Below are 27,871 nucleotides of genomic sequence, written 5' to 3' on the forward strand. Positions count from 1 at the left end.
ACGTTGAATGAGTAGGTGTGTATAAACATTTGACTGGTACTGTTTGTGTGTGTGTGTGTTTGCACTCGCAACTGTGTTTGTGTGTATGTTTAGTCATGCCTACATGATGTATTTATCCATGCATGCATGTTCGTGTTTGATGGTGATGACATGTCATGTTTGAATCTGTACTCATCCCCCCTTCCCTCCTCCTCCCTCCTCCTGAAAGGCTGACCTGAACACCTCAATGAAAATCCAATTAGCGTTCCAACAAAGGCCAGGTCCTGGGCAGACACAACTTATCACGACACAAAACAGATCACAGACTGACAACATGAGAGAGAGACAGGGAAAAGGCGGACGGACAGAGAGAGACAGAGTGTGTGTGTGTGTGTGTGGTGGGGGGGGGGTGATGGAGAGATAGGAAGGTAGGGAGAGAGAGAGAGCGAGAGAGAGGGAGAGAGAGAGAAAGAGAGAGAGAGAGAGAGAGAGAGAGAAAGAGAGAAAGAGAGAAAGAGAGAGAGGGGCAGGAACTCAATCCCTGAGTTACAGGACACATGATGATAAAACCCCCTCGCCTGGACAAACAGGACGAGAGATAGAGAGAGGCACGCACTAACAACCACTGAACAGGGATAGATAGAGACAGGGGAAAGGGAGAAAAGAGAAGGGGAGGGAAATCAAGGGAGTACAAAGGGAGAACAATTTTATTTAGGAAAAGTTAGCTACTTTCTGATTTTAAACTTGGGAGAGAGAAAGCAAGTCAAAGCAGAAATGAGAAAAGTCCAGACAAAATGACTTTAATAGATACAGAACTAATCAGTTTGAAGTGTCTGTAAAAAAAAAAGGTCCACTAGGAAAACTAGAGAGGAGAGGGAGGAAGAGAGAGAGTGAGAGCGAGAGAGGGAGCGAGAAAGGGAGGGGGAGCGAGAGATAGAGCACGTAAGAAAACAACACCGAGATGTTCATGATCATTCCGAAGGATTCTTCCGCCGGAGGAGGTGGTTCCGCAGGGATGAGCTTGCCGCACGGGAAAAGCGCAAAACAGGTGTGTGTTTGTGTGTATGGGTGTGTTTGTGTCGGTTTGTTTTCATGTGAATTAATTACACAATGTATAGTTTTATTATCTTCTAAATTTGACTAATTTCTCTCTACCTCGAGTGAACAAACATATATGTTATGAGAGGTTTTAGCGTCTCTTGGAGTTTAATATGATATTGTGTGTATAGAAATGTGTGTGTGTGTGTGTGTGTGTGTGTGTGTGTGTGTGTGTGTGTGTGTGTGTGTGTGTGTGTGTGTGTGTGTGTGTGTGTGTGTGTGAGAGAGAGAGAGGGGCTAACTGCTGTGTGTTAGGAGGAGTTGAGGGTGAGAACAGAGTGGATTGATATAGAATGGGACGGGGGTAGGGATCACCTTGCAGGTACGATATATGAAAAAAATATAATCTTTAGGGTTTTGTCAGATGTTATGGGATAAAATTAAGAGAAAAATATTAATTGATGGAGAATACTTGTGAATTTACCTGTGAATTTTACCTCAAACACCAATTTGTTCATTACTCAATTATTGTTCATTTTTCCATTTGAAATAATAATATCTGATTCATTTCATAGTTTGTATGAAACACTTGTATGGCTCTGACTCAGTTCCTAACTATCAGTATCAACGTTGTTATAATGGTTCTGTCACCTGTACTTTCCCCATGCAGGTAAAAGCAGCGATCAGTAAGAAGGTTCAGAAACAGCAGATAATGCAGAGGAGGAGGTCCAGTGAGCAGAGTGGAGACTCAGAAGTCTCAGCGGCTGGAGTCAACCCCCCCCATGGTAGGAGGTACAGCCAGACCCCCACCCCCTTCCCCAGAGATAGAGAGAGAGGTACAGGGGATGAAGAAGAGGAAGAGGAGGACCTGGATGTGGAGGACAAGGTGGCAGATATGATGAAGACGAGTGGTCAGGAGCAGGAAGAGAAGGAGTCCATAGACCTACTCCCTATTATGGACCCAGCATTTGGACCGGTAAGAACCAGGATGCCCCGGGTCTGCCCTGGGATAGGCCTTCTTTAGCCGTGTGTGTGTGTGTGTGTGTGTGTGTGTGTGTGTGTGTGTGTGTGTGTGTGTGTGTGTGTGTGTGTGTGTGTGTGGCTATGTGTGGCTATGTGTGGCTATGTGTGTCTATGTGTGTCTATGTGTGTGTGTGTGTCCATGTCCATCCATCCAAGGCACGATTTCAATCTACCAAGGTCCTGATTGAAATTCTAAGGCCCCCTGCTCCAAATATAAATGCTGACTCTGTCCCCATACTTCACGGTAGCTGCTTATCCTATGTCCCATGTTTAAGTGTTAGCCTTGATGCTAACAGAGTTGTGTTGTTTATCTATGTGTTCAGGGTTCATGTGGTAGCGTGTTTGAGGGTTTAATCTCCTTCATTGGCATCTGCTACATTAGGAAACTGTAATTCATAACAGATATCGTTTTAAGCCCCAGGAGTAATGAACACCAAACAGTACTCGTCCCCACCCACATTACACCGACTCAACAGCACAACATCACATGGCTTCAGAGTCTTGGGGGGGGACAGTAGGTTTGCCCTCGGGAGTCTGGTTCCTCCCCTTTTCCCTGGCCTAGCATGTCCTGCTTGGCCTGGCCTGTCCTGGCCTGGCCTGTCCTGCCTGGCCTGGCCTGGCCTGCTGTCCTCTGGCCTAGAATGTCCTGCCTGGCCTGGCCTGGCCTGGCCTGGCCTGGCCTGGCCTGGTCTGCCCTGCCTGGCCTGGCCTGGTCTGCCCTGGCCTGGCCTGTCCTGCCTGGCCTGGCCTGGCCTGGCCTGCTCTCCCCTGGCCTAGCATGTCCTGCCTGGCCTGACCTGGCCTGCTCTCCCCTGGCCTAGCATGTCCTGCCTGGCCTGGCCTGGCCTGCTCTCCCCTGGCCTAGCATGTCCTGCCTGGCCTGACCTGGCCTGCTCTCCCCTGGCCTAGAATGTCCTGCCTGGCCTGGCCTGGTCTGCCCTGGCCTGGCCTGGCCTGGCCTGTCCTGCCTGGCCTGTCCTGGCCTGGCCTGGCCTGGCCTGAACTGTCCTGCCTGGCCTGGCCTGGCCTGCTCTCCCCTGGCCTAGCATGTCCTGCCTGGCCTGACCTGGCCTGGCCTGCTCTCCCCTGGCCTAGTATGTCCTGCCTGGCCTGGCCTGGCCTGCTCTCCCCTGTGCTCGTATTCGGCTCTGGTTCTGACTCACTGCAGAGTTCCTGTAGTTGACAGGTTGAGTCACTGGATACTAGTGTCAGTATCTGACACCTGATCAGAACACAATACATCTCCAGAATTACCAGCTCCTCCACGCACATCACCATAGTGACCAGAGCCTTACTTCCAGCCAGGGGTAAGAGTCAGGTTACATGATGCGTGTCTACCTGAGTCTGTCTCAATACACACACACTTACCACACACTCAGTCCTCTAGGCATGCAGAGCAAACAAGGTGTGTGTGTGTGCGTGTGCTTGCGTGCGCGTGTGTGTGGTTGTGGTTGTGAGCTGACACCCATACTGGTTGTGTGACAGAGAGGTTTAATACTGATACCTGATGCAGATCAGATGCTGTTCAGAACACACAGAACCAGAAACCCAACAGAGTGACATGATTCATTTACATGATCAATAATAAAATATGAATTAGATAGGTAATCAGTCTTAATGGCAGTGGTTGCAACAATGTTTATCCTATCAACAGCATGAGTGTTGTTTAGCAGACTGATTTACCCTGTGTGTGTGTGTGTGTGTGTGTGTGTGTGTGTGTGTGTGTGTGTGTGTGTGTGTGTGTGTGTGTGTGTGTGTGTGTGTGTGTGTGTGTGTGTGTGTGTGTGTGTGTGTGTGTGTGTGTGAGAGAGAGAGAGAGATCTTGTTCTTCTATCCACGTGAAAACCTGAAATCCACAAAAGGATGGTTAAAACCTCCTAAGTCATTTTCAATTTTCGCCTAAAATGACATACCCAAATCTAAATGCCTGAAGCAAGGATATGCATATTCTTGATAGCATTTGAAAGGAAACATTTTGAAGTTTGTAGAAATTTGAAATTAATGTAGGAGAATATAACACATTAGATTTGGTAGAACATATTACAAAGAAAAAAAACATGCGTTTTTTTTGTTTGTATCGTCTTCTTTGAAATGCAAGAGAATGGCCATAATGAATTATTCTAGCCCAGGAGCAATTTAGACGTTGGCCACTAGATGGCAGCAGTGGTTGTGCAAAGACTGATCCAATTAACTATTGCATATCTATTCAAAATGTTGTATCAAGACTGCCCAAATGTGCCTAATTGGTTTATCCATACATTTTCAAGTTCATAATTGTGCACCTTCCTCAAACAATAGCATGGTATTCTTTCACTGTAATAGCTACTGTAAATTGGACAGTGCCGTTAGATTAACAAGAATTTAGACACATCAGATATGTCTATGTCCTGGGAAATATTCTTGTTACTTACAACGTCATGCTAATCACATTAGCGCACATTAGCTCAACCGTCCCGAGGGTGGGAATACCAAGGAAAAGGGTGGGACACCAAGGACAATTCTCCCTTGTGGCTATATAAATAAAATACAATGTGGTTTTAAAGGGGCAATCTGCAGTTGCTACATACATTTTGTGACTTATAAATGAATTATATTTACCCATTGATTCTTGAATAATACAACTTCTAAATGCCTAATGAGCTTCAGAACCCAAAATATAAGCTTGTTTTACTCCAATGTTTGTTAACAAAGTAAATGTAAACAAACACTATATAGCCTTAAAACATGGTTAAAACAATCATTTTGATATCATGGATGGTTAGTCCTTGCTTCCATAGCTATATCTATGAATTTGAGAGTGGTCACATTTCTCCTGCCCCATCCCTCAGCTTTTTACCCAAACAGGACGGGGAGTACACATTTTTGTTGTTTCAGCTGCTGATTGCTGCTTTAATTTCTGCCAAATACTTATGGAACACTATATTTTGTACTATATTTTGGACAGAAGCTGTCCTCTAGTGGTATTAAATTGACACTGCAGTGTTGAACTGCCCTAGAACTGACCTAGTACTTGTTAAAGATTCCGTCATGACATGAGCCAGACTGTTCATTTGATCTAAGTCCAAGTCTGTCTCCAAAAGTATAGAGGAAAGCGGTCGGTTGATCTGATAACAGACATCTGTCACTCAGTTAATCTTGGCACTCATACTTCTTATCTGCTACTATCACCATACGTCTGGGTTTGAATGGGTGTGAAAGAGAGAGAGAGGGAGAGAGAGAGAGAGAAAGAGAGACAGAGAGAGAGCCGGAATGACCAAACTACAGTATCAAATATTAAATAAATATTTGGCAGAATTTGATGCCAAGTTACATCAGATAAGCCTCATCTTTGAGTGGTCATGGAATGTCACATAATGTATATCCTACTACAAATGTTATTTATACAACACACACATGCACACGTACACACACACACAGACACACACACACACATACACACTGATGTGTTCGATTACCCAATAGCCTGGAAGTTGCCAAAGTACTTTGTTCACAGCTGTGCATCATAACAAGTCCCAGCTGGAGGAGCAGGCCTATCACAGAGTTCATCCCTCTCCTGAACTACGAGGGTATGGAACTCTCTGGATAGTGGTTGGGGCCCGCTAGGCACCAATGGGCATAGATCTGGCATCACTTTACCTTCTCCCAATCCTAACCTTAACCATATGGGGGGGGGACACAAATCTGACCTTAGACCAGCGTCTATGGAACCTACCACTTAGCCTTATGCCCCCAAGGTTCACCACAAGGACAATGGCTTCGAATGGTATGCATAAGTAATAAGCTCTACAAAGTCAGGCTACCGTATATTAACATCTGTCCCTGTTGACAAGAAATAAATCCTATAGGTCTCTGTATCTCTCTCTCTCTCTCTCTCTCTCTCTCTCAGCCTGTCCTTATGCAGCATGTAATTCCCATCAGTAGTCATAGTATTTATTTAGTCATGTGAGTCAGTGTTGTGGCACAGAAACACAGTTTAAACATTGGAGTGTCTGATATTATGTCTGTGTCTCTGGATTAGACAGCATTACAGCTCGGATTAGAACCTCTGTCATGCTTTTATCATGCACAAATCAGAGAGAATATTACATTTAACATCCAAGGAAAGCAGGAAGACGTGTTTATTGAGTTTAAAAACAGACCAATTAGAGCAGTCGACTGTGATGCGCGTATTTGGTTTGGATGTGATTAACACACGCATACAGTCAATGGTGTGTGTGATTCTAACATACGCACGTACACACACCTAATGGTAGTCCAAAGCAGCAGCTTGCTCCCAGGCTGTTTGAGCATCAGTCTCACTCTTGGCTCTTTTCTTCCTCGCTCATTTGTTGTTTCTTTCACTGTTCTGCTTCTTGTCTTGTTCTCGTCCTGCTTTCCCGTAGATTTTTTATCTCATGACCAGTTTGATTTTCTTTCTCCCTGTCTCTCTGAATTTTCCGTCCTTTTCTCTCAATCACTCCTCCTTCTCATCATCTCTTTCCATCTTGTATCACCTCTCTCTCCAACCTGCCCTCAATTTCTCCCTTTCGTTGTTTCTCTCATTCTCCTTACTCTATCCGTTTCTCTTCTTACCCCTCCATCTCTCCCTTTAATCTGAAATGGAGGGATAGGGATTTTTAAATCCCTTGTGTTTGTCCCCTCTAATTCTCTCTATCTCTCCTCCCTCTCTCTGTCTGTCTCTCCCCCTCTCTCTGCATCTCACCCCCCTACGTAGATGTAGTCATTTGAATGGTGTAACAAGCCTTCCTCCAGGGACTGAGAGGAGGAGAGAGGGAGAGGGGTAGAGATAGGGAATTTAAGAAGGGGTCAAATTGAGAGTTGATGAGTGAGTAGGAGCGAGAGACAGAGAGACAGAGTAATGCACGCATGAACTATTTTCTGTTCAGACATAGAAGTGGGCTAGGTTAATGTTTGTTTTAGGCGACCTTAAACGCAGATCGGGATGTTGTTTATGGGATTTAGGATCTTCTGAGTGTGGATTAGAGGTTCTACTATATGTTTCATCTCTGATATGAACATCACTTCAGACCACGATGTGACTGGGTGATAGGACCTCCTGGACCCCACCTCAGAACTCTAATCTCGGGTGGGACCTTTAGAACTCCAAAGAAAGGTGGGAGAGAGAGAGAGAGAGAGAGAGAGAGAGAGAGAGAGAGAGAGAGAGAGAGAGCGAGAGAGAGAGAGAGAGAGACAGAACAAATAGGAAAAAGAAAAAGAAAATAGAGAGGGAGGGAAAAGAGAAGGAGGGTCAAGAGTGTTACTTCACACTCCGAGGATAGGGGATGGGAAATTGTACTAAGCCATCCATGAAAAACAAAATGAAGAAGGTAAGAGCAGTTATTTGCTTTTTCTTTTAAAGATATGGGACGAGAGAAGCCTTTGCTTGCTTGTTATTTCCTTGTCTGTGTGTTTATGTGTGTAGTATCCTGAAAATATTGGCAAAATGTATTTGTTCTGCAAGTACTCAATTTAGAATAGGTCCTGTGTGTTTTTAAACAACATTGATCTGCAGGATTGTCACAACATTGATCTGAAACAATACAACGTGATTATTCTGAACAACTCCAGTAGAGACAATCTATGACGTTTCCTTTTCACTTATATGCATAACGTCTCTGCATCTCTGTACAATGGAGATCTTTCTTTGATTATTTCCGAGCCTGATAAGCAGTATTACTCCCCAGAGATCTTTATCCTTGTGGTTCCTAAAGGGCAGGCCCAACAACCAGATCAATCTTGTACCAGACGTGGATTTTGATACTACGATTATTCTCAAGCGCATACAAGCATTTTTTTTTTTTATAGATCAATGTTGTTGATTCTCAAGACAGAATTCTGTGGCCCATTGAAAAACAGTAAATGCATTTTCCAAATGCAGTCGCCTTCTCAAAGCTTAAATATATTCATCAATTCTATATGCTACTGTCACAATCGCTACTACGTTACTCAAAAGAACACGACTGTCTGCAAAAAGATTAACGCAAACATTTATTTCTCTTGAGTCTAAGCTGACAAACCAGAAAGTTAGTGTGTGTTGTTTTTGATTCTAGTGATCAAAATATTTGCTTTGCGGTCACCAAATAATGATGATCAAAATTGGAAATACAACTATCAAAAGGTGCATAATTATGGGAAATGACAATATTATTCCTGATCAAAAAGAAAATAGAAATAAGCACACTGCGCAGGATTCCTTCATCAATATCTTCACAATCCAATTCCATGTATTCAGTACTGCGCATGGGCTTAGACCTTCCATCGGCTGCAGAAGCACAATCCCCAATAGAAATAAGGAAGGTGAATACAATGGGAGAACACAACTGATATGAATGTTTAGGCCTCAATCCACACCAATGTAAAGCTCTCTAATGGAAGGTCACAACCCACTGGGCATAGACCCCAGTTCAGCGTCTAGTTTTGATTCCCATTTGGTTGAGGCGTCAACTAATGTGAATTCAACGTGAAATCAACAACAAAACATTACATTGGATTTAGGTTCAAAGTTGGGTGAAAAAAAACGATTGGCAAATAGATTTTCCACGTTGATTCCACATCATCACATAGATTCTTTGGGTTGAAATTATGTAGAAACGATGTTGATTCAAGGGAAGGTTTAGGAGTAACCCAAAGATACTTAGAAGTAACTCCACTTCATTTTCTGCATCTCTGCAATGTTGTAGAAAATCTTACAAATTTGACAGTCCCTGTTGCCTAGATCTTTCCCTATATTGTACCTTCCATTTCCAATATTGTGTAGTAGTATTTACCGATTGCCAGAAACCGTGAACACATTTGCAACCTTTTCTCTTCTGATGAAAACAACATATTCATACTCTGTGAACAAAACCCTTCGCATTGAATTTCGCATTCATTGATGACAACTGTATTTACAGTTTTGCAAAACTGGGTCTAATACAGTATATCCAATCCAGGCATAAAGGCAAGAAACGTATCAGACATTCTGCAAATTTACTTAAGCATTTGATCATTGTTGGTTTGCTGTAGGTTAGTTTAACCACACCTCCCAAAAACAATTGTACACAGGTTGAGAAAAACTCTAACTAAACACAACTCTGGTATTATCATATTGACTAGATGTAATCTGTAAGTGTGTTATATAACATTGTGTTGAGTCTCTGAGTTGAGTGTTTGAACACTTAGCAGAATGAAAACCCCAATCCAACTCTGAGCCAAGACTGAGCCTCGGGGAAACAGAGCAGAGAAAGAGATAGATGAGAGAGAGAGAAAGAGTGAGAGATGGAGAGAAAGCATAGCTTCTTGTAACCAACACACAGACCAGCACATAAACAGACAGAGAGCTAGACTTATTAGGTTGATGGTCCGCTGGCTGATAGTGCTTGTCATGTAGATAGAGTTAAACTTCTAAAAGTCTGACAGAGATTGCCAATCCTGTCCTGTCCTGTTTGCTGATGTAACATCGGATCTCCCTGAGGACTAGTGCTGTGGACAGCTGGCTGTCAGACCTCAGCAGACAGAGAGGGAAACAGAGTGTGAAACCAACGACTGTTGGGTTCACTAGTTCTGGATGATTCTGGTTCTAAGGGGGCCGTCGAGCCCCAGGGGGGCAAGGGGGGGGCAGGGGGCCAGGAGGGGCCCCGGTCGGAGGGCGAGGAGGAATCGGGTGAGGACGAGGAGTTTAAGGCGCCACTGTCTGCACTGGTCCAGAACTGCACCGTGTTACACAGCATCGTGGGACCCGCCTGCATCTTCCTCAAACAGGGCTTTGCAAGCAGCCAGATCGTACGTACACACGCTAGTGAACACATACACACACATACTGAGACACATGCATGCAAGCGCATACTCAATCACACACGCACGTATACTTACATACTAAACTATTCACACACACTCACCCACACCAACACACACACATCATGATCATCTTCACTTCATTCTCACCACATAACATTCTCTCCACAATAATTTCATTTTCATCATGGGACAACCAATCAAACGTGCTATATAAAGTACATACTGCAGCCAGAGAGGAGTCCAACCAAACCTTGATGTGGTGTTGCACTGTGTTTATCACATACAGGGAGATTCCAAGAAGAACATCCATAGTAAAGAGAAAGACATCTACAGGGATTGTCTCTCCCTATATTTCTCTGCCACCAAACAAACTCAACCTAATGACCTACTACACCAAAACAGGCACGACCTACAGTGTGTGGACGTGTGTGTGTCTGTGTCTGTAAACAATTCACATTATATGTCCAAGGGTCTTACTTACACGAAACCACCTACATTCCCCCCCCCCCCCCCCCCCCCCCCACACACACACACACACACACAATAATCTGGTTACTACTGTGATTTATGTTTTGTGAAAGTATTTTACCAGGTCCATAATACAAACATGGCTCATACAATGTAATCTGTGCAGATTTAGGTTCAGATATACAGTACCAGTCAAAAGCTTGGACACACACCTCAAGGGTTTTTCTTAATTTATTTACTATTTTCAACATTGTAGAACTATGAAATAACACATACGGAATCATGTAGTAACCAAAAAAGTGTTAAACAAATCAAAATATATTTTACATTTTAGATTCTTCAAAGTAGCCACCCTTTGCCTTGATGACAGCTTTGCACACTCTTGGCATTCTCTCAACCAGCTTCACCTGGAATGCTTTTCCAACAGTCTTGAAGGAGTTCCCACATATGCTAAGCACTTGTTGGCTGATTTACCTTCACTCTGCGGTCCAACTCATCCCAAACCATATCAATTGGGTTGAGGTCGGGTGATTGTGGAGGCCAGGTCATCTGGTGCAGCACTCCATCACTCTCATTCTTAGTGAAATAGCCCGTACACGGCCTGGAGGTGTGTTGGGTCATTGTCCTGTTGAAAACAAATGATAGTCCCACTAAGCCCAAACCAGATGGGAGGGCGTATCGCTGCAGCATGCTGTGGTAGCCATGTTGGTTAAGTGTGCCTTGAATCCTAAATAAATCACAGACAGAGTCACCAGCAAAGAACCCCCACACCATCACACCTCCTCCTCCATGCCACACATGCGGAGATCATCCGCTCACCTACACCGCGTCTCACAAAGACACGGCGGTTGGATCCAAAAATCGCAAATTTGGACTCATCAGACCAAAGGACAGATTTCCACCAGTCTAATGTCCATTGCTCAAGTTTCTTGGCCCAAGCAAGTCTCTTCTTCTTATTGGTGTCCTTTAGTAGTGGTTTCTTTGCAGCAATTCGGCCATGAAGGCTTGATTTACGCAGTCTCCTCTGAACAGTTGATGTTGAGATGTGTCTGTTACTTGAACTCGGTGAAACATTTATTTGGGCTGCAATCTGAGGTGCAATTAACTCTAATGAACTTATCTTCTGCAGCAGAGGTAACTCTGGGTCTTCCTTTCCTGTGGTGGTCCTCATGAGAGCTGTCATCAAGGCAAGGGGTGGTTTCTTTGAAAAATCGCAAATAGAAAATATATTTTGCTTTGTTTAACACTTTTTTGGTCACTACATGATTCCATATTTGTTATTTCATAGTGATGAGGTCTTCACTATTATTCTACAATGTAGAAAATAGTACAAATAAAGATGAATTCTGTAATGAGTGGGTGTGTCCAAACTTTTGACTGATACTGTATTATATATTTAGAAGCAATGTACTAGATAGATATACTATTTAGTCTAACTTTGCAAAGCATCCTAGTTTACTCTTTCTAACCATGTGTGTCTACTGGCACGCTACAAATCACATGTACCACCTCTGCTATTAATCATACCATAGCAAAAAGATGTAGATTTTATCAAGCAAAAACAAATGGCAGAATTTCTTTCTCTTCTTTTCTCTCCGCCTTTTTATACCTTTGGCTGATTGGTTCCCATGGTCTTTGTGATTGAGGCCCATTGTGTATTTCCTAATATCTGTGGTTGAACATTTTGTGTTTGTTGATCTTTAGATTTACATCTATGTGTTTGACGGCAGTTTTTGTATCGACATGAAACATGCACGTATGTTGTTTGTCTTGTCGTGGGTACATGAGCAAACAGATTTTGTCGTCGTCGTGCATCTCATGGGTTTGTGATGTAGCGCGTGTGTGCGTTTGTGATGCAGTGTGTGTGTGTGTTCGTGTGCAACTACCAGTCTGCTTATGTGAGTCCCTCTGCTACCTCCAACAGGACAGGGACCTACGACCAGAGGAGATTGAAGGTAGATTATCCCCTTCTATCTCACACAGTCAGAATCGTACCATGATATGTTTTACAATCTACACTATCTAATTCTTACCCTGTGTGTGTACTTGTATGTTTGTGTGTGTGTGCGTACGCGTACGCACGCGCCTGTGTGTTTGCAGAGCTTCGCGAGGCGTTTGTGGAGTTTGATAGGAAGAAGAATGGTTATGTCAGCTACAAGGACCTGGGAGAGTGCATGAGGACCATGGGCTACATGCCCACGGAGATGGAGCTCATCGAGCTGGGCCAGTCCATCTGTGAGTCTGATGTCATCATCACGAGCCAGCGGAAACACCACAGAATCATGGAATATCTGAAACTCTAGAGTGCTATGGCGGAATCTAGGTTGATTACTGCAATGAATTATGAACCAAGGAAACACAAAATCAAGGAATATTTAGGCAATGAAAGACATATTGTCCGTATTGTAACTATGAGTAATAGTAGTAATGTTTTAATCTGGTCTGTAGGTGGCGGCAAACTAGACTTTGAGGACTTTGTGGAGCTGATGGGCCCAAAGATGCTGGCAGAGACAGCAGACATGATCGGAGTGAAAGAACTGAGAGATGCATTCAAGGAGGTCTCTCTCTCTCTCAGATTGTGTGGTTTCAAAGCTGACAGAGATGGTTGCTGTCTTTCTCAATGTAAGTAACTGTCATTATAGCCTCCTTTCTGTCCCTTTCTCTCTCTCTCTCTCTCTTTCTCTCTCTCTCTCTTTGTCTCTCTCTTTCTCTCTCTCTCTCTCTCTCTCTCTCTCTCTCTCTCTCTCTCTCTCTCTCTCTCTCTCTCTCTCGCAGTTTGATGCTAACAGTGATGGTCAGATCAGTATAATGGAACTGAGGGAGGCCATGAAGAAGCTGATGGGAGAACAGCTGACCAACAGAGAGATCGACGAGATCCTCCGAGACGTGGATCTCAACCGGGACGGACTGGTCGACTTTGAGGGTGCGAGATGTGTGTGTGTGTGTGTGTGTGTGTGTGTGTGTGTGTGTGTGTGTGTGTGTGTGTGTGTGTGTGTGTCTGTGTGTGTGTTTGTGTGTGTGTATGTGTTTGCGTGCACGCATGCTCAGCTTCAGTGATTTATTTGTTGATTTATATGTTAGAAGCAGTGACTTGGGTTTTTTGTTGGTCTGTGTACGGGATAATCATGTCTCCTTTTCATTTAACTCTCTTTCTGTCATTATCTCTCTCTCTCTCTCTCTCTCTCTCTTTTCACAGAATTTGTTCGAATGATGTCACGCTGAGATAACCAGATGGCGTTGTTGTGTAACAACTGGAAAAGGGACCACTACATTTGTAGTGAACAACTGGAAAAGGGACCACTACATTTGTAGTGAACAACTGGAAAGGGGACCACTACATTTGTAGTGAACAACTGGAAAAGGGACCACTACATTTGTAGTGAACATTCTTGTTCTACTGACTGGACCTCGGTTTGTTATTTTTTGTTAAGCAGCACTTAAATTGAGTGAACGCTTAAAAGTAGTTCTACAAATCTTAGAACTCAAGCTGTGACAGTTAAATTGAACATCGATTGGTTGTAACATATCAAAATCCTAATGCTTGGCTGGCATGAGTATCTCTTACCTTTTTAAAGTGTCTTTTCTTTAAGTGAATGTTTTTACTCTGATTGTATGTGTTCAAAGGTTTAACCTCGTTTGTAAAATGTGACGTTATTTTCAAGTAAAAAGCTGTCTGTTTGTGTTGTTTCTATCGCCGTTTTTATGTGTTATCTTAAATGTAATCATTTCTAAGAAAATGTTTGACTAATTCATTTATTGATGATCATTTGATAATAAAATTAGACACATTTTAATGCAACGTAAGACTAAATAGGGACAGGAATTTAGTTAATGAAAATGATAATTAATGTCTATGATAAATTCACATTTTCCACACACAGTATGGCACCTCTTCTGTTCAAGGCAAAAAACACACGGTGGCATTGAAAAGATTTCAACCAACTCAACTCAGCAATTTTATGAACTTCTATAACAATGGAAAAAAATTTAACCAAGTCTAACGTGGTTTGCATATGTTTGATAATTCCATTTATTCCATTCCAGCCATTACATAATAAGCCGTCCTCCAATAGCTCCTCCCACCAGCCTCCTCTGCTATGCATATGCAAAGACACTAGGTTTATGAGCAGCACTGTGGCAAGGTTGAGTCCGGGCTGATCACCTTGAGCTGCTGGGTGTAACAGAAATGAATCAGAGAAAAGGTCGTAGTGCATGGACATGAACCGAAATTGCATAGAACCAAGCGAGAGCTGAAGGTTTTCAGCCACGACGGGGGTCGTTTTTCTGTGTGTGGCCAGAAAAGGTGAGCAGGATGATTATGAGATGGAGTTAAGTTGGGATGCCACTGGGCTGCAAGCAAAGTCGGGAGAAGCGGAATGTTGGGACCAGGACACAGAGAGATGGTTTTCTGAGGAGGAATGGGGGGGGGAAAGAGGAAAGTATGAGGAAGCAGGGGTTGGATTTTTATTTGAGGAAGATGGTGGTAAAAATGGAAATGGGGTGAAGAAGAAGAGGGGTGTCAAGTGAAAACAGAGTGAGCAGTGCACCAGGCTGAGTTCTGGAGGTGAAATGGAAGTGAATGAGGGCGAGTTAAGTGAGGTGGAAGGTGTGGTTAAGAGCTCGGAACCCGAACCTGGCATCAATGGACATGATAAAGAAGAATCTTGTCCAGTAGGATTTACATTTTTTGAGAAAGTGTATCGTTGTCTTTTGGCAGATCCATTTGTGGTTTCAGGGTGGGTGAGAAAGGAGTTGGATGCAGTTGAATCAGTGAAGGTAACCTGTAGTGGACTTGTGATATTTGTTTGTGTTTCTTCTGACCAGAAGGAGCGGGCGCTCCGTGTCACGCAACTTGAGTCAAGATCTGTTTCTTGCTTTGCTCTTAGGAACAGGGCACCATTGAAATTAGTGATTTCTGGGGTAGCATTAAGTATGGAGATGGAGCAAATGAAGTTGAAGATTCCTGGTGTTTGTGATGCACGCCTTTTGGTGCTAAGTAGACCTGGTGGTGAGCGTGATGAAACAGAGGAGTCACTGTCAGTCCTGTGTGTGTCAACTGTAGAGGTGCCCACGTTGCTGGGGATCAGATGTGTCTGGTGAGAGAGAAGCAGGTTGAGATGGCTAGAGTCAGAGTAGTGCAGAAGGTGACGAATGCTGAGGCAGTGAAGAAAGTAGAAGAGGATGGGTCAAGGGTGAGGGATCCTGAGAGGATCCCTGTGAGTAATAGATCTGTGCCAGCACAGAGGGAAATGCCAACAAGCGATATATGCATCAGTATGGTTGGCTTCTTAGCGTTCATAGGTTATCAACTGTACTGCAGAAATGGAACGTAAATCACCGAAAAAAGATGTTGCGGTGGCAGCTGCAGAGAAGTATTGGGTATGCAAAATTTGACATCAGAAGAGTTACAGGGTGTGTTGACTGGTGGTGTCCCATCCTCCCAGGCCATTGGCATGGTGCAGGAGCAGATAGGGTCAAAGTAGTGGAATGGGGTAGTGGGTTTTTAAGGTTAGTTGTTTTATATTTGCATATATTTTTTGGTGGGGGTTAGTTTATTTATTTTTCCACTTTCCCCTTTTTGTATCACAAAGTATAATGAATTTATATTATAGTCCAGTTGGGGGTGGTAATGCACCATGTTGGATGCCAACCTCCGTTTTAATCCAAAGAAGAAGAAGAAGCATTTTCATTCAACACGTTACTGGTAATGGAGGTGCCGATGACCAAAGTGTTTTTATCAAAGAAAGGCAGCGCAGAAACTGTGGTTTCACTCATTTATAGGGGTCTAAACGACTGACGGATGAGAACTTCATTGCTAAAGCATACATGACCTAATTTAAACGGCAATGATGCCATCAAAGACACTGGAAGCACAACTGTCAAAGCTACCCTCATACCACAATCGGGCCTCGATAACATGCAAGATTTTGAAAGCCATATGAAAGATTGCATAGACATGTCACGGCGAAATCCTGTTGTGGTTGAATAACAGTGTGGCCCAATTTGTCAGAGAGAGTGCCGAGAAGGAGTCTCAGACGCGGCGACTGGAGGAGAGACGGGCAAACCGAGAGACCAGCGGGGAGAATGAACCTGAGAGCCTTCTCGGCTCATTCACAGACCAGCTCAATAACCATAACACTGCAGCTGTGGTACCAAATACAAACCATGTTCCAGGTGATGCTGTGCATGGTACATTTGTAATTTAATTTCTCCAAATTTTTCTGTTTTCTTTTACAGAATATAACTTGTGCTTGCTGAATGATACAACATAACATGTTACTGAACTACTTCGCTAACGTTAGCTACTGTAATTACATCTCTCCATTGTAGGGCTAATGCAGGCGGTCCAAGAGAAGAAGCAGAGCGATGAGGAGGACACTCTGGAGTTTGATGAAGAGGTGACAGCTGTATCTTGTTTCGTGAAAGCAGCTGCAAGACTTGGAGTATGAGCTCACTATGGTAAACGTCAAGCTTGACAATCATCTTCAGGGAGGCATGTAAAGGTGTGGCGGCCAGCCAGCGACCCTCCAGCCGGGGCACCCTGGAGCTAGCTAATCCCAGAAAGGAGGACCTGGGGCTGGGTGATGATCAGGAGGAGCTGGGGGATGATCAGGAGGAGCAGGGAGAGGAGGTCCTGGAGACCCAGGAAGAAGGGAGAACCTAACTGTTCACAGTGCTTTAAGAACTTCAGTAAGGAGTTGGTCCTGCGCCGCCATCTTAGAAGACACAGAGTGAGGCCAGGGGAGGAAGGGTCTGGCCTCCCACCTGCTCACTCGTAGTGGGGCCAAAGCCTACAATGTGTGTGACCAGCGCTTTACACGCCCTGATTCTCTCAGCAAGCACCGCCGCCAACACAGCATCGTCAAGCCCCACGGCTGCCCTCAATGCCCCAACCACTTCTACCGCATCGAGGGGCTCAACAGCCACCTACGCATCCATAGAGAGAGGCAAGAACGCGCTCCACCCAAGCCTAAACTGTTTATGTGTACTGACTGCGGTAAGGCTTTTTCCATTCCGGTGCAGCTGGCTGTCCATGAGAGCACACACACTGGGAAGCGAGCCTTCGAGCCTCTTCCCCCCTCTATCTGCCACAAACGGCTTCTTCACGTGGAGGTACTGGGCGGTCACCAGATGACACACCAGGTGGACCAGACGTTTTTCTGCCCGCACTGCTCCAAGGGTTTCCGCTGCGTCAAGCACCCACCGCTGCAGCCTCTGTATCAACGAGCTCCGTCACCGGCTGGAGCGCGCACACCCCTGCCCCTACGGCGGGAAGAGCTTCAAGACGGACTATGAGGTCATGCTGCACTGCCGAATGCACAACGGCGAGTGCCCGTACCCATGTGACCTCTGCACTTTGAGTTTCAAGCGGACACATCTCCTGGCATCCCACAAGCTCACTCACACTGGAGATCGCCATATAAATGTGTGAGCTGTGCCAGCGTAAGTTCTCTCGGCCCACTGGTCTGCAGATCTCTGGAAGTTACACCAGAGTGAGAAGCCATACAGACTACACTAACCTGGCCCTCCTGGAGGCACACAACCACACCTCTCACCCTGACCCCCTACAGACCAAGCGGGCTGAGGAACTGATTAAAGGCCGCAGGTGCCCAAAGATTCTACCACGACCAGAGGGGGGAGAGAGACCCGTCCACTTCCCTGCCCTACCCAAACAAGGGAAACCCCCAACACAGCAGGCAGCACCTGGTCAGATTTTGTATCGGGGTTCCAATTAAACTGATGGGGGGGGTTTATCATGATTGTGCTCACCCAACAACCTGACACACCTTCAATCCAGCCACCTGCCACTGCCGTATCCTCCGCCCCCATGACGAGCCAGACCACAGCCACACCAGCAGGACCCCTCAAACTACTGATGACACTTACACTAAACACACCTACCACCACGTTGCAACACAAGCCACCAAACCTAGACAGAAAGCTACACCACCCAGACCCAGGAGGCTTCGCAAATCTGAGAACAAGAACAAGCCGTCAGTCAAAACCCCAGAACCACCTCCACAACATGACCTTACTGCTAGGGTCAGCACTAAAGGTCAAGGGTCATCTCAGTCCTAGACAGCAGGGCAGCCAGTGACTGAAACTACTCCTAATTCTGCCACCAAATCCAACCACAAGTCCTTTACCAAAGTTCCGGTCCTGACCTGAGCACAGCCCAATCAGAGAATGAGCCTATGGCTCCAGGAAAGACCACAGCCAACAGCAGAGCCTCTAGTAGACTTGAGGCAGGATCAGGGAGAGGGGTAGAGGAAGAAGGGCAGGTGGGAAGAGAGGGAGAGATTATGTAGCTGTAGTGAGTCTCCCGACTATAACTCCAAAACCAGTTGTAAAGATGTAGGATCTTAATTTGATCACTTTTGTTGGCAAACTTGTAGTGTATTTAAGTAAATAAAAAGGCAAATGTTTGTAATTTCCACTTTAAAATGTCAGACTTGATTTGCCTTAACGAAAAATGTCAGACCCTAGAAAAACAGTCCATTAATTATAATCCACATAATAATTCACATTTCCTGTTGCTGCAGAATTATTTTCCTGCTGTAGCAAACTGGCTCAAATGAAGAAATCCTACATCTGTTATTGTACAGGCTCCCTGAGTGAGGACTGACTGCTTATTTAGGGCGGATCCTCTGCGTGTTTTCGTGTTTGGATGGGTATGATCGGTTGGATACGTTTGACAACTCGAGGTTGAAGAAAGGGCAAATATGACAAAACGGGGAGACCAATATTGAACTCTTTTTGTTTTCCGTTGCAAAATGTTTTGCTACGGTATGCACAAATTAATATACGACCCAGCTCCCTACTGATCTACTTTTAGACAATGTAAGACCCTTTACGTGACTGTTTCAACGAAAGCATCTCATGTTTGGCTGAATCTAATGCACTGGTTAGTAATTCATTCAACTTTTCTCTGGTATCTCGATCCTCACTTGGGGTAGTGTAGATCCATAACTCATAAAACCTTTATTCTCTTTCAGTGTATACCTTGTACCAGGAGTGTATAGGCAAGTTACCTTTCTCTTGTGGACATGGGAAACAACATTTAGGCCAGGATTCAATGCAAGGGGTGTTATAGCATTTTTTTACAAAAAAAAAGTTTTAAACATTTTTTGTCATTTAGCAGACGCTCTTATCCAGAGCGACTTACAGTAGTGAATGCATACATTTCATATATTTTTTTTTTTTCCTGTGCTGGTCCCCCGTGGTAATCGAACCCACAACCCTGGCGTTGCAAACACCATGCTCTACCAACTGAGCTACAGGGAAGGGGGCTGTCTAGCGCAGCCCACTAGACAGAAGCCGACAATGTGCCTTTTAAAAGGCACTTATGAAAAACACTGCATCTCAGCTCAAGTGTAAACTGCACTTTAAAGTCACTTATAGTGCACTGTGCTATAACGCGCAGTGAATCCAGGCCTTAGACTTAAGAAACACACAAATACACAGTTCTTGATCCATGATTGTTTACTTTAACAGTGAAGTACAGATCATCACATTCACAAAGCACTTCTCTCTGTCTCCACTCATAAAGGCACTCACGGAGAAAGCTCTCTTCGGGAGGACAAACTTTAAATGAAATTCACTTATCCATTTCCATTTGTCATTTTACTGAGTCTTGCGAAAATAAAATGGCTGAAAATATATATATTTTTTAGGTATTGATAGGAAGTAGAATACAAATATAGACTAGATCTTCTCTTCATCTATTATATGAATTTTTCTACAGTTTCTCAGTTCATACGCACTGTTTTTCATAATGTCAATATTTTCTCTCGATTCATGAAACTTCCCACCCCCTAATGCTGCGAAAAATACCTTCAAGTAAGGAATCACCGAACTCTCCCAGCGAGCTCTTGTCACCGGCTGTTAAGTCGCTATCCATATTTGATAGTTTGATCGCTGGAAACTGGGTTGTAATTGTAGGCCCCTTTTTCATTTATAAATGTCATGTTTTTCTTGTTGCAGAGCAGGCTCCAGATCTGATGTGGCGGTCCAGACCTCCTTTCTCTATGTACGTCTTCCCACAGTCTTCACATTCGGACTTGGGCATACTGCCGTGGATGTGGGCCCTGTGCCTGCTGAGATTCCCCCTCTCTGAGAACCCCCTGCCGCAGTCTGGACAGAGGTGGGGCCTTTCCCCCGAGTGGATCAGCATGTGTTTACGCATGTTCCCACTGTCGTTGAAGCGTTTGTCGCATCTGGGGCAGGGAAATGGCTTCTCCCCGCTATGAGTGCGAACGTGCCTCTCCCGGTCACGGCGGGACATGAAGGCCTTCCCGCACTCCTGGCAGGAAAAATTTTTGGGCTTCTTTTTAGGTTCTGGAAACGAGGAAACACCACCTCTACCTCCCTCTCTACCTCTTTTGTCTCGACCTCGTGACGATGATGTTCTTTTCCTGTGCCACAGTGAGGACGCCTCTCGAAGAGCGGGTATGTCAGCGTCTGGGTCGTCCTGGAGGGTCTGGGGGTCGGCAGGGGCCCAGGTGGGGTCCTCTTCCCCCTCCTTGTCATCTGACTCCAAGTCGGAGCCCAGGATGGAAGAAAGAGAACGGCTGGCGGACTCAAAGCCCCGTCGACGCTGGGACTCACCTAGGGCCTCGTCGTCCTCTACGGGGGCTAGCCAGTCTCCAGTGCCCTGGTCCTCCTGTACCTCTGGTTCCGTCTCACCTTCCTCCTTACTCACAGGACTGGAGCCTGCAGCTGCCGAGGGCTGAGAGGGGGCCTGAAGCTTAGGGAGACCGGAATTCTTTGGATGGAACACTCCTCCAGACTTCTTCAGCTCTGCTTTCTCCTCCTCTCGGGCTGTACATGATTGGCTGGTTGGATCGTGAAGCTCAAGTTTCATTGGTTTAGAGTCAGGAATCTCCTTGTCTTGGCTCTCCTGTTTGGTAAGTAATAAAAGGGGCGTGACTGTGGTCTCATACTCCTCCTCTTTGATGTGCATTGGCCTCTGAGGCTCAGGGTTCGTAACAAATAATTCTGTCCGCTCCTGTTTGACACATGAGGTAGGGATGGATTCCTGACCTCTGGAGACCAGTTCGACCTCGGAATGTTCAGTTTTGGGCAGAACTCTTTGGGGTGACCCTGGTCCGTGTGAGCTGTCCATCTCCCAGGCCATCACCACTAGGACAAAACAAATGGTATTAGAACACATGACATAAGCATCTTGTTTACATTTCATAACCACAATCAGCTGTAAAAATGTTTTATTTATTTAACCTTTATTCAATGGTGGAGTTCAGTTTGTTTCGCATGGCCAGATTACCAGGTTGGGTGGAGATTTCACTTAAAGGCCAATGGAATGGTCTAAAATGGGCAACTCCGCCCACATGGGACAGGGCCTGCAAAACAAACTCTACCTTTGTAGAAAACCCGTGGTAGCACCAAGTATGTATATAAACCAGTGGAGGCTGCCCATATTAATAGCCGGAACAGAGCAAATGGAATGGCATCAAACACCTGGAAACCATGTGTTTTATATATTTGATACTATTCCACTGATTCCGCTCCAGTCATTATCACAAGCCCGTTCTCCCCAATTAAAGGGCCACCAACCTCCTGTGATATAAACCAGTGTTGGGTTCAAGACCACCTAAAACCAAGACCGGAGCGAATCAAGACCGAGTCAAGACCGAGACTTGGAGGGGGACGAGAGGTCCGAGACAGAGTCAAGACCAGAATAATGTGAGTTCAATTCAAGACCATGACAGTAATTTTGTCAAAGGCATCTGCCATTCAACATTTTGGAGTGACAGTTGAATCAACCAATTACATTGTATTGTAATGGGTGGGATGATTTAACAAAACGTATGGAAACTTCTGCCTTTCGGAAGGCCAACAGGTCACTGTGCAATAGCGAGCAGTAGTTTTACCACGGTCTAGCTAGCTAGCTTTTGTTGTAGGATAGTTTGCAGCGGATGCAGCAGGTGTTATCGAAGATAATGTTGTTGTTAATTTGTTAGCTTCCCCCTTTAAAATAATTACTTTCAACATGAAGTTAAGTTTGAAATGATCATCTGGTGAGTGGAACTGTTTTTTATTGCAGCGAGCTTGCTGTTGTTAGCCATCTCTTTGAAAATAACTTGTGTGTGAAACATTGTTGCATTTAAACTTTAGATCACGGGTTACTTTGTGTGCTGAACATGAAAAGTTTTTTTGCAATGGTAAGTAATAGTTGTACATTTCTATTGGGAAATGCTGAGCCTAAAGGTTTTGTTTTTTTATTCTTATGATTGGGACCTACTGGCTTAATATGTCAGAGTGAATGGACTAGTGTCTTTCCATCGGCCCTATGCAGTGGTGCCTAAAGAAGTGGGTCCTGTGTGACGGAATTGCACCACTTTGTTAAAAATCTAAAATCACACTTTAAATAAATGAAAACGACACAAATGTGATGTTCTAAGTCCACAACAATACTTAAACCACATCAGGAGACTATTTTATTTTTTAGGTCTGGGAAGAAAAAAAAATACATTGTTGGAGGGTGTAGTTGCCCTTTAATTCAATTGAGCAAAACAAATGCTTTCCCCATTGATACAAATCAGCATTAAATCATTCTGTCAGGTAGGCAAGTCAACATTTAATTGGAAAGGTTTTTTGGGAAAGCCTTTATAAATGTTCATGCAAACAGGCATGATGACTGAATTGCACATCGTAAATAGCCTACTAACCAAGACTAAGGACCAAACCTTTTCAATACCTGGTTTGCATACCCATTGTTGCCTTAGTTAGCATTTACTGCTAGATATCATGAATTGAAATGTCTTTCCTACCCTACCGGCTACCAATGTAATTATTCTGTGAGCTGCTCCATGCAACAACCAGTTTGAGAGCTGCGCGCTCTTGCTGCCTGCAGATTATATTCTGCTGAAACTAGGATATGTGTAATGCGCGCATGTGCATATATTTCACGTGCTTTGCAATTGTGTAGACAACTTTGTGCATGATTTCCTTATTGTACTACATAATTAATACTCTGTACACCTCCGCTACACTACTTTGATATGCAACCGAAGGGATTAAGAAGTGAGTTTAGGCAATGCCCACTGAAAACCCCTTACAAAATAAGATTGCCGTTTTGAAACTGCAGTCAACTGTGGTATTTTGGACGCAGTAATTGCAGAATAACCGCAGTTATACTGCACTCCGACTGCAATATTTTTTCATAAGGGACAAAGTTGGTATAGGTCATATACCTGCATATAGCCTCCACTACATCATTGGCCCTTTGTGTTTTACAAAAGTGCACTCTCCTACATGAGTGTGCTGGTATTATGGTTGCTGTCCTTTCAGCATCAACAGCCTGTCACACTGAAGGCCTAGGGGTCCAATAGGTTCGTCACTGCGCAAACATGTCTACTATAGATTTTCTCCCTGTCTCCCCTTACTAATAGTAAGCATGCAACTTAGTCAACAATTTACCCCACTCTTCCCTACCAGAGAGTCAAGGAAATTCAAACAAACTTTAAGGATTTTTTCAATGAAAGTACAGTAATGTTACAAGTAAAGTAGGAATCCCATGTTTCAATAGTCAACAAGATATTGTTTCAAGAAAGGAGTATATATATTTGGCCTGGCAAAGCGTTTTTATGCGCTGACTGAATGGAAGCTGTTAATGATGGGCTTTTTACTCCGCTGGTCTGAAATTACAGGTCCTCACTGTCCGAGACCAGGTAAAAATGTATCTGACAACTAGACAAGACCAAGACACTCAATGTGTACTACTACAACACTGATTTAAACCCTGGACTGCTGATTAAATGTATTGTCCAATGAGAGGCTTTGAAGACACCGGTCGGCCATATTGTCACTCCCAGAAGGAGCAGTCCTCCATCGGAATGAATGGAACTCTACAGTATTTCAAGTCAAATGTTTCAAGGACAAAATGACATGTATACTGAACAAAAAATATAAACACAACATGCAACAATTTCAAAGATTTTACAGAGTTACAGTTCATATGAGGAAATCAGTCAATTGATTAGGCTCTAATCTATGGATTTTGCATGACTAGGAATACAGATATCCATTTGTTGGTCACAGATACCTTGCAATTGTGTTTGTTGTCCGTAGCCTATGCCTACCCATACCACAACCCCACCACCACCATGGGGAAGCAAACCGGTCGCCCACAGGACTCCATAAACATGGTCTGTGGTTGTAAGGCCGGTTGGAGGTACTGCCAAATTCCCTAAAATTTTGTTAGAGGTGGCTTATGGTAGAGAAATGAACATTAAATTATTTGGCAACAGCTCTGGTGGACATTCCTGTAGTCAGCATGCCAATTGCACACTCCCTCAAAACTTGAGACATCTGTAACAAAACTGCAGATTTTAGAATGGCCTTTTATTGTCCCCAGCACAAGGTGCACCTGTGTAATGATCATGCTGTTTAATCAGCTTCTTGATATGCCACACCTGTCAGGTGGATGGATTATCTTGGCAAAGGATAAATGCTCACTAACGGGGATGTAAACAAATTTGTGCATAACATTTGAGAGAAATAAGATTTTTGTGCGTGTAGAACATTTCTGGGATCTTTTATTTCAGCTCATAGAACCAACACTTTATATGTTGCGTTTTATATTTTTGTTCAGTGTATTTAAGTATTTTTTGTTGTTGTAGTGGGGACATTAACATTAGTAATCAATAAAAAATGTGCTCATATAAAATCATTTACAATTATGCATTAAGGTGTCTGTAATATAATAAACGTGGCGAAAACGAATGTAGACGTTAATAAATGCATTTATATAGCTTCCAAAATATATGTTTAACAATTGTGAGGAAGTGCGAAGATGGAGGCACGCACGTCGGCTTCAACACAGCGCCCCCAATCAGTCTTTTATATAAATATTTTTGCGAAGATGGAGGCACGCACATTGGCTTGAACACAGCGCCCCCAATCAATATTCTAGTGTATATATAAATATTTGGGTAAGACATGGTTCTGGCTTCAGGTGGACTAGTTGTGAATTATGGAAAACGCACTTTCTCCACGGCTTGCTGAGTCTGCCGAGAGGGCGGGGTCTTTTAACAACATCCACATTGCGTGGAACTGTGCGGAAAAGTACTAAAGTTGTAAACTACTATTATCGCGCATGTACTTAATTTACTAATATGACCGAAAGCCATAACCGTTGTATATTTGTCATAATGTCGCTAAGCTAAATGTTTAGAAACGGCTAGTAAAATAGTTTATTCTCGACTCACCGCATCGTCAATTGACCTTGTTTTGATCAGCTGGAAGATAGTCTGTTGACTTGTTAGTTGTTGGCTAGCAAGATTGCAAAACAAGTCCACACGAGAGGCATCGAGCGTAAACAAAACTGACCAGATCCTCATGACGAAACCACCTGTCAAAGTTAATTGTTATTGTTTTCAGTGAATGGTTAGCTATCAAATTCCAAGATTTCTGAACCTTCCGAAGGCATGAACATTCCGGAAACGATACTGTTTGGTGGGTGGACACGAACCAGAGAGGAAGAGGCCCAACTCCGCAAAAAAACTGTCTCCCTCCAGCAGGTAGCGTTGTTTCGCCCACCAAGCAATAGTTTTTGTGTGGAGTGTCGAATTCGGCAACAACAACAAAATAATGGCTTATTTTCTACTTAAGGTTTATTTGATCGGAATAGAAGTTAGTAGTGCTTAAGTTGCTACGAGTGTACTGATATAAATAGGACAAGTGGCATCCCGGCCACTGAGAAAAAAAACTATTTCGGAGTTGTCTCGAGATGGTTATGCATATTCATGTAATGAGGCTAGTAGCGTAGCATCGCTCTCTATTGAATTCAAACGTTTGACATGGAACAACCCTCATCGAATATTCAAAAATGTTTTACAATAATGAGATGTATCCACCAATCCTAAGAAAGGATAGGTGGGAGCTAGACAACCCGCTGTGCCCCTTTGTTGACAACATCTCCCATTGTTAGGGCAGAGAGACATGTATCTTATCATTATATCCACAATATTTGCTGGGCCTTCTTCATCTTTGGTATCGTGGCGTTCGCTCACTTTGTTTGTGCATGCCGCCACCTACTGTACGGTAGTGTGTGGTCGATCACGTTACATTTTGTGATACAACAATTTAAAAGGAAGGGGGAAAGGAAGAAATTGCACCACCAACTAACCCTATGCCTAAATATCACTATTTTAATAAATAATACGAAGAGCCCCACCTATTTTGAGCACCACCTGTTTAGCATGTTATTTTGGCATTAATACGTGTCACATATCAGTTTGCCAACAATGTAAAAAAAAACATTTGAGTTAATAAAGACCATACAAACAGCCAAGTGTCAGCTGGAGTGGTGTAAAGCTCTCTGCCATTGGACTCTGGAGCAGTGGAAACGCATTATCTGGAGTGATGCTTCACCATCTGGCAGTCCAACGGACAAATCTGGGTTTGGCAGATGCCAGGAGAATGCTACCTGCCCCAATGCATAGTGCCAACTGTAAGGTTTGTTGGAGGAATAATGGTCTGGGGCTGTTTTTCATGGTTCGGGCTAGGCCCCTTAGTTCCAGTGAAGATAAATCTTATCGCTACAGCATACAGTGACATTCAAAACATTCTGTGCTTCCAACTTTGTGGCAATAGTTTGGGTAAGGCCCTTTCCTGTTTCAGCATGACAATGTCCCTGTGCACAAAGCGAGGTCCATAGGTTAATGGTTTGTCGAGATCTGTGGGGAAGAACTTGCCTGGCCTGCAAAGAGCCCTGATCTCAACCCCATCGAACACCTTTGGGTTGAATTGGAATGTTGACTGCGAGCCAGCCCTAATCGCCCAACATCAGTGCCCGACCTCACTAATGCTCTTTTGGCTGAATGGAAGCCAGTCCCCGCAGCAATGTTCCAACATCTAGTGCAGGGGTAGGCTAACTTTTTGGCTCGAGGGCCACATCGGGATTTTGAAATTCAACGGAGGGCCACATTTTTGGGGGACCAATTGTTTGTTAAAATCAATTTGCGGAGGGCCTCCCAAGTCTAAGGCACTGCATCGCTGTGCCACTACAGATTCTGGGTTCGAGTCCAGGCTCTGTCGCAGCCGGCCGTGACCAGGAGTCCCATTGGCCCAGCGCCGTCCGGGTTAGGGGAGGGTTTAGCCAGCAGGGATGTCCCTATCCCATCGCGCACTAGCGACCCCTGTGGTGGGCCGGGCACATGCATGCTGACACGGTCGCCAGGTGTACGCCGTTTCCTCCGACACATTGGTGCGGCTGACTTCCGGGTTAAGTGGGCATTGTGTCAAGAAGCAGTGCGGCTTGGTTGGGTTGTGTTTCGGAGGACGCACGGCTCTCAACCTTCGCCTCTAGAGATCCCGTGTGGCTCAGTTGGTAGAGCATGGTGTTTGCAATGCCAGGGTTGTGGGTTCGATTCCCACGGGGGGACAAGTACGGGGGGAAAAATGTATGAAATGTATGCATTCACTACTGTAAGTCGCTCTGGATAAGAGCCTCTGCTAAATGACAAAAATTTAAAAAATGGCCTTGGGGGCACACTGGAGGTCTGGCGCTTAGGGCTGGCACAACCCGTCCTGGCTCGATGTTGACTATATCCCGGCAAGGGTG

General features: G+C 44.3%; 2 protein-coding genes across 3 annotated transcripts; one reads left to right on the forward strand and one right to left on the reverse strand.

The window, feature by feature from the left end:
• The first annotated feature begins 564 nt into the window (after positions 1–564).
• On the forward strand, positions 565–13,974 carry LOC115171726 (calcium-binding protein 2-like). 2 transcript variants are annotated; one of them, XM_029728804.1, is made up of 7 exons: positions 565–1,027; positions 1,688–1,993; positions 12,209–12,239; positions 12,385–12,519; positions 12,733–12,842; positions 13,060–13,207; positions 13,481–13,974. In XM_029728804.1, exons 1-7 carry the CDS (start codon positions 941–943, stop codon positions 13,504–13,506), a joined length of 843 nt encoding a protein of 280 aa, XP_029584664.1. In that variant the 5' UTR covers positions 565–940; the 3' UTR covers positions 13,507–13,974. The 2 variants fall into 2 exon arrangements, with proteins under 2 accessions (XP_029584664.1, XP_029584674.1); XM_029728814.1 differs by lacking the exons at positions 565–1,027; positions 1,688–1,993 and adding an exon at positions 7,282–7,367 and having other exon boundaries at positions 13,481–13,973.
• Positions 13,975–19,749: 5,775 nt separating this feature from the next.
• Positions 19,750–25,859, reverse strand: LOC115171734 (myeloid zinc finger 1). The gene is made up of 2 exons (XM_029728824.1): positions 25,515–25,859; positions 19,750–21,426 (listed from the first exon to the last, which is right to left on the reverse strand). Exon 2 carries the CDS (start codon positions 21,419–21,421, stop codon positions 20,249–20,251), a length of 1,173 nt encoding a protein of 390 aa, XP_029584684.1. The 5' UTR covers positions 21,422–21,426; positions 25,515–25,859; the 3' UTR covers positions 19,750–20,248.
• Between the last annotated feature and the right edge of the window lie 2,012 nt (positions 25,860–27,871).

This window comes from Salmo trutta, chromosome 3, assembly GCF_901001165.1.
Source record: "Salmo trutta chromosome 3, fSalTru1.1, whole genome shotgun sequence".
In the NCBI taxonomy this organism is placed as follows: Eukaryota; Metazoa; Chordata; class Actinopteri; order Salmoniformes; family Salmonidae; genus Salmo; species Salmo trutta.